The following is a 7,774-nucleotide window of genomic DNA, read 5'->3' as shown; positions in this document are numbered from 1 at the left end:
ATAAAATTTTCATGCTAGGTCTGTTTTTATAAAGGAACATTTAGTGCACTTTTCAAGGAGGCTACTGTAAAGCTGCTAAATTCTAGATAAACCTTTTTTTTTTTTTTTTTTGTGGCCAGACTTTCTTGTTTAAATACATAATGCGAGAACAGCAAGTCAACACTTGCTGTTGGGTCTTTCTAGGGAGGAAATGAGTTAAGTGTGAAGCCCACTATACCTGTAGAGAAGAAAAAATTACAAACCTACTCTAATACTGTGATACAAATGCAAAGAAACTTTGACTCAGACTGTGCCCTTGCCTGCTAGCACTAAATATGTGCGCATGGGAAAATCAACCCTTTATTAAAAACTTTGGTGCATCCTTCTTATCCCATCTGGTCCAATGGGATTTATGCACTATCCCTGAGAAAACAAAAACCAAAGCAACTCCCATGGTGAACTGGGGGCTTGCTTTGCATCTGGAGGACCCATGGGAGCAGCAACCTTGATTTTATGTCATCTGCTGGGTCCCAGAGGAGGCGCTAGGCTTTCCTACAGTTGTAACAGGAGAACTTCACAATATTTTGAGTAAGAATTACAAGAGAGTTCATGAGGAGGAAATAAATGTGTTCATGCCTCATCCAGCCATCTTTTTACTTTCCTGGTGTAAGAGCTTGGGGAGACACAGGGCTGGAGAGCTGTCTGAGCCGTGCAAGAAGGTTCTGGTTCATAGCTTTATGCTACTTAAGTATTGTTTTCAACATTAAACTTTTGATCCTGGGTAATTCTGATCTGCAAACCAGTTTAGGAGGCTATAATTAAGACCAGATTTAATTTTTGTAAGCAGTTAGTACATTCTAGAAACACAGCATTTTTTTATTATTATTATTAATTCCTGGGTTTGTTTCTATGGGCTACATCCATACATGTGTTTAATTAAATGAATAGTTGTCCTAAAAAAATATTTTTGCTACTGTTTAAACATAGTAAGGAGGTCTTCATGCTTTGTTTCCTCTCTTTACTTTAGTCTCTTGTCTCATCTGTTGCATGGGAAGAGGGTGGCAAGGAGGAACTGCATGTAATAGGTTGTGTCTATCAAAGAACTGTTGATCTGTACTAGTAAATTTACATACATATATGCAAAAAGTTTGTCTGCATTGTACAGTTTGTGTTTATTCTTATTTGTTGTATACACAGATTCAACATGACGAATAAAACATTTTTATGAAGGCATACCAGAAAACAACAAAAAAGTTTATGTAAGAAGTAGACTGTGCAAAAAATCTTTGCAACTGGCCACAGGATGGTGAAACTTCATGTAAATAGGTTGGCAAACTCAGTTCTCCCCTTTTACCATGCCAAAGAAAATTTTAGCTCCTTAATATAATACCTCTCTTGCTGTTCTCTAGGATGAGACGTCACCATTTTCTTCCCTCTAAAATTAATTTTGCTGTTAAGTGAAAGCTGTTTTCAACTGTCTGTTACTACTAAAGTACTGTATAGTAAACCTGATGGAATCAATTTGTATTAACAGATTGGGGTTTTTGTACTTACGTGTCCAGCTGTCTGTGAATCTGCAGCCATCCAGATCTTTTGCATGCTTGTTTTGTATTTTGTTCTTCTGGGTTTTATCTAATCTCTGAGAGACTGCACAGCAATCCAACCTTGTTGCACCATGTCAACTGTTAACACTGCACACGGTCATAATATTTCCTTTTTTTTTTCCTTAATTCTTTATTTCAGCTACAGTTCTATTTGTCAAAATCAGTTACACCTGCACAGTTTTAGAAATCCAATTTTAAGTAGATATGAACTATTTCAACAAAGCACCATTCTGTTGTACTTCAAAAATTTTATAAATACACAAGAATCCTTATGAGATTGCTTACATGATAAAGCCTATAGAAAGGTGTCTATAGCTTTTAAGTGCTTTGTAGTTCACATAACACAGCTTTTGCTTAATTTGCTCGGGATTTTAGCCAATCTCAAAGAATTTTTTAATATGCTCTCATTTTCATAAACTTTAACTTGTGTAGAGTCAGGTTGGTTCTTAACAAGCCCTCTCCCTCCCAGTTATAAAGTAAAGCAATTCACTTTGTCTATGTTATACACCTGAAACAACATTAAGATCTCAGATTTTTTTATATATACATAGGGTAATTTTCTCTCTTGGTTTAAAGACACTGTAAGCAATTAGGTATGAAAGCAGACAGCTTGGTCCATGCATTAAAAGTGTGTCTTGCTGATCCATCTGTTTATTGGTATAAAAAAGAAACTATTCCACTCCATTCAAATGGGAATGCAAATAAAATTAAACTAAGTAAAGAGGTTATCATTCTTTTAAATGTCCCTGTAGATACATTCTGTGCAATGCATTTTAAACTGTTTAATTACGGGGGATTTTTTTGTGATGACTAATGCAAATGCTATGACTTATTTTTAAAGATGTAATAAAATTTTTGTTCTATTACCTAGCCACAGAAATATCCAACTTAGCTTTCTTCATCCCAGTATCATTTAGATGTATCATTTAGCTACAAAGTGAGATGCCATTCTGTAAAGAAGCAAGGGCAATGCATCAGAAATATCAGAGCATGATTAAATGTTCATCTACATGTTTTTATAAGAAAGTAAGGCCAGGGAAAAAAAGGATAAAAAGTAGGTAAATAATTTATAAAGCAGATCAATCCACAGGTGTTTCATAGGTGATATTGCAGATAGGTTATATACAATAGACATAATCCTGCAAGTCTATTGTGGAAGCATTCAGTATACTTCTAAACTTTGTTCTTTCTCTCATAAGAAAAAAAAAAAGCTATAGTATCTTCTATCAATCTATCCAATATGAAATCCCCATTTACACAATTTATTTTTGTCACCTAGACCTGCCTTTTGCCACGGACCTAGAAACAAGTTTTTACAGTCACTAGATATGAAGAACTGAGCAGTGTGTTTCACTCCCTTATGTTTCTTCCTGCTTTTACAGTTTATGTATCTAGAGTTCCCATCACAGAGAACGAGATGTAAAATCACAATTTCTTAATACACCTATTATTTTGACATACATGGAATAACAATCTTATTCCTTCCAATCTCATTTTTCTAGTGAGGAGATGAGCCACACAGCAGATGTGCTGGGAGTTACATCATCAGTTACCTCAGCATGAAGAGCTGAGGGAATGTTCAAGCAACATTACAAGAAATATAGAATAAAAATTGGAAAGGAATTTACATTTTTAGTAGTCTTAGTCTTAATATTTTAAGGTTTATAGTGCCATTTTGTTTGATAATTTAAATTTTCATGAACCACTAACAGTAGCTCTCTTAGAAGATTCTAAGATTTTTTAAAACATACCTTAACAAATAACTTGGGCAACACTTTTTGAAATGCTATGGCTATATAATCCATCCAATAGCCAAAATGTTGGATTTGATTGGTGTTTTATAAAATATCTAACCAGAACTCAGAATCATCTTACACTTGTTAAGTATATAAATTTAAATGAAAGCAAAGTACAAAGTAAAATGCATCATATATGACATTGCAACCCTCTGAATAATTGTTCTTTTGTTCATGACTATGAGCACCTGAAATACTGTGGCCTATCTGTAGTGTATATGAATCTACTTATCACGTCATGAAACAAGCAGAAGTGTCTACTGAACCTAGATAAGGGTTTTGATTATCTAATATTTTCTTAATACAATGAGAAATATAAACGGAAAGAAATCAAGGAAAATGTCGTATCTTTCATTGTTTACACTCTGATTCAGCAGATGAATGTATATGTAAAAAAAGAATTGATTATAAGATGATTAAGGTCACCAGTACTCATAAATATAAATAAAACCAACAATCTGTGCTCTTCAGACACTAGGGTTGATGATAAAATTTAAGAAAATATTCATGTTAAACTCAACAGAGTTTAAGGGTTATGATTTCAAGATGAATTTTACTTTGAAGATTCTCTATACTGAATCAATATATTTTAGAACTCTGCTTAATATTTTGGTTATCTAAAAAGAGAGCAGCTAGCAGCTTTGGGATGTATGTCTTGTTATTTATCTGCATGACTTATATATAAGTTATGCATGGATATATGATGATTATACTCCCTGAGAACATGGGTTTAACAACCTTCATTTTTAGAAAGAAAGAATCCAGGTTAAGGAAAAAATGATTAAAGAAAAAGCAAGCTACATGGGAAGAAGGAATATTAAAAGCTATCAATCAAATACATTAATTTAATTTTTTTTGCATTCTATTACAGGTTCTGTATCATTGTATTTTCCTATTTCAAAATTGTCCTTTCTAAAACAAAAGTAGTTTCTAGACTAATAATGGAAATACCCTTTTTGCTTGTTATACAGTTCCCTTATTTCTGAGTCATGTACTTCTTAAAAAATCAGGACCTTGGCACCTAAACCACCATGTTACAGTTTGGTATTACAAAGAAATACTTTCCAACCATTTAAATAATTTCTTGCTCAATCATGGTTTCAGAAAATGTAAACATTTTTGAAACTAAACATGTATGTATCTTTTTTTGCTCTAAAGAATTCAAGGGCTGCCAAATCTCCTGTATAAAACAACAAAAAAAGAGACTCATATGTAAATAAGTTAGGGAAGTCCCAATAGTTGTGCATCATTCATAACTCAATGTGAATTTCACACTGAGCAGCATTTCACCATTGGAAAATAAAAATAAAATTTTTGTTCATACCACTGCTTTGTTTGTATTTACTGTATTAAAACTCTAATTACTTGGTTGCCATTATCTGCCATTGCTATGCTGAGACCAGGCTACTGCATAGAGTAGCTGATTTTTCAATCAGTTGACCTTCAGGCTCACCACTTCTATAAAAGCAGTTAAATTCAATGAACACCATGTGTGACAGTGCAATCCGTTCCAAACAGTGATTTCTAATAGCATACAGGATTGTCGCCATAGGAGTTATTAGTATAAAAAATGTCTTTCATTTGCTTTACTTTTAAGAAGACGATGCAACTGTACGTACATAGAACAGTATGATAAAAGTACATATGAGTGACAGGATACATATGCAGAATATCAAATCATACACATATCTTTATTAGTTTCATTCCTTATAGTCCTATAGGTTATGCATTTGAAAGCATTGTAGCATGTAGACTAGATAACTAATCACTGACACATTAACCACAGAAACTAAGAAGTCCTCTTGTGGACAAGAGTCTGTTCAAACAGTTTGGGTCTTCAGTCTATGTTTGTCCGCTAGGTGCATCTCAGTTATAGAAATACAATTCTTTGACCAAAAAGAAAAATCCTTTATGTTTTGATAAGGTTCTTTCCAGCTTATCTCAATTTATGACCTGATCCATAATCATGATTGTTAGAAAGAAAAAAAGGACCAAAGACTGTATCTGTCAAACACCATCAAATTAATTGTCTGGTAAATATTCAACTAGTGCTGTGCTTCTACAGGAACGCTGTTGGATACTGATATCGAGAGGTGACGACCCAGTAAATAACGTTAAAAAAGGCTTTCTTAGACCTTTTCCAAAAGTTGCTTAAGAAAAAGGCATTATGAGTGTAATCCCAGTCCCATGGAATTTACAAAAACAAATCTGGAGAACTTCCACAAGGCCAGTATTTTATGACTTCACCTTTTAGAGCTTGGACTGTCCTGCTCCCCAGTGAATTTTTATTTTTCTTCTAACTTTGTCATGCATTTCTTTAAGGAGAAGGCCCTAAAATGTGTGTTCTAAAGTATTTACATCCATGTACATGTGCATGCATGCACAGCCACACCCACACACTGAGCACTTCTGAAATTAAAAGTTCTAGCAGCCTAAATAAAAAACAAACAACAAAATCCTTCAGTCTTTTTTGTCCTTTGTTAAGGGTATTCTCTCCCCAGCCAGATTTCACAAGCATTTCCATTCCATCCTTCCCAGCACTCACAGTTTCCACAGCTACAAACACCATTGCCTAGAACAGAATGAATAAAGGGCAATTATCATAATTGAAACATACTACATTAAAATGTGTTTTATGGGAAGTAAAAAGCCATGCTAAAGCAGTTGCATTGTTCCTTTATTGTTTCCCCACCTCTTTTTTTCACTTTGGAAGGAAGCAATTACTGTACCATTGCAGTAAGAAGCCACCTCAAACCTACGCTTACAAAGTGTTAATAGCATTCTCTCTATAATTCCATCAGCAGAATTGCAAATATTGTAATTATGCCACCACTATTTGTACCCAGCTGTTGAGGCTTAATGTTCACACTGTACCTCCAGGTAGAATGAAAAACAAGGTCACTTTTAACTAGTTTGCAGAAATAAAAAAAATATTAAACGTTAGAAACAGTATAGGAATAAACCCATGACTTTGAACATGAAAAACTTTAAACCTAAATTCTCTGAAGTACTATACAAATAAATAGTATCTCAGTCTCTATCAGACAGAAAATAGGTTTGCCATATTTTGCAGCAGGGAAACATTAAGTGCTGAGACCCATATTTTCATTCTCTTTCAATATTTTTCACAGAATCATAGGATGGTTTGGGTTAGAAGGGACCTTAAAGATCACCTAGTTCCAACTCCCTGCCATGGGCAAGGAGAGCTTCCATTAGATCAGGTTGCTCAAAGCCCCATCCAACCTAGCCTAGAACACTTCCAGGGATGGGACACCCTCAGCTTCTCTGGGCAACCTGTTCCAATGCCTCAACACCCTGAAGGTGAAGAATTTCTACCTAACATCTAACCTAAATCTACCCTCTTTTCGTTTAAAGCCATTACCCCTAATGCTATCACTACATGCTGTTGTAAAAAGTTCCTCTCCAGGTTTCATGTAAATCTCCTTTCAGTACTGGAAGACAGCTATAAGCTGTCACAGGAGCCTTCTCTTCTCCAGGCTGAACAACCCCAACTCTCTCAGCCTATCCTCACACTGGTAGAGCTCCACCCCTCTGGATCATTTTCACGGACCTCCTCTGGACTCACCCCAACAGGTTCATGGCCTTCTTAAGTTGAGGGCCCCAGAAAGGGATGCAGTACTTTGGCTGCTGTCTCACAAGAGTGGAGGGGGAGAATCTTGATCTGCTGGTCACAATTCTTTTGATGCGGCCCAAGATACAGTTGGCTTTCTGGGCTGCAAGTGCATTTTGCTGGATCATGCTGAGCCTCTTGTCAACCAACACTCCCATGCCCTTCTCCTCAAGGCTACTTTCAATCCATTCTCCTTCCTACGTGTAATTTTGCTTGGGATTGCCCCAACCCTTGTACAGGACCTTGCACTTGGCCTTGTTGAATCTTCGTGAGGTTCACATAGGCCCACCTCACAAGTCTGCCAAAGCCCCTCTGGATGGCATCCCTTCCCTCCAGCATGTTGACCACACCATACAGCTTTGGGTAATGAGCAGACTTACTGAGGGTGCTTTCAGTCGCAATGCTCATGTCACCAGCAAAGATATTAAACAACACCAGTCCCAATATTGACCCATGAGGAATGCCACTTGTCACTGATCTCCACTTGGACATTGAACCGTTGACTGCAACTCTTTTGGGTGTGACCATTTAGCCAATTCCTTATCTACTGAGTGGCCCATCCTTCACATCCAAGCCTCTCCAATTTAGAGACAATGATGTTGTCCAGGGTAGCATCAAATGCTTTGCAAATGTCCAGGTAAATGACATCAGTTACTCTGCCTTTATCCACCACTGTAACCTCAGCTGTAGAAGGTCACCAAATTTGTCAGGCATGATTTGCTTAGTGTACCTGTGTTGGCTGTCTCCAATCACCTCCTTATTTT

General features: G+C 36.1%; 1 protein-coding gene across 1 annotated transcript in view; it reads right to left on the bottom strand.

Annotated features, from left to right (window-relative positions):
• Positions 1-5,441: 5,441 nt before the first annotated feature.
• Positions 5,442-7,774, bottom strand: part of ITGBL1 (integrin subunit beta like 1) — a 131,854-nt gene continuing 129,521 nt past the window's right edge. The window contains exon 11 of the mRNA XM_069879218.1: positions 5,442-5,951. Within this exon, the coding sequence (XP_069735319.1) occupies positions 5,860-5,951 (92 nt within the window). The 3' untranslated portion in view covers positions 5,442-5,859. The remainder of the gene's footprint in view (positions 5,952-7,774) is intronic.

This window comes from Phaenicophaeus curvirostris, chromosome 1, assembly GCF_032191515.1.
Source record: "Phaenicophaeus curvirostris isolate KB17595 chromosome 1, BPBGC_Pcur_1.0, whole genome shotgun sequence".
Taxonomy (NCBI): domain Eukaryota; kingdom Metazoa; phylum Chordata; class Aves; order Cuculiformes; family Cuculidae; genus Phaenicophaeus; species Phaenicophaeus curvirostris.
The sequence above is the reverse complement of the archived record's forward strand: the minus strand, read 5'-3'. Positions and strand labels throughout refer to the sequence as shown.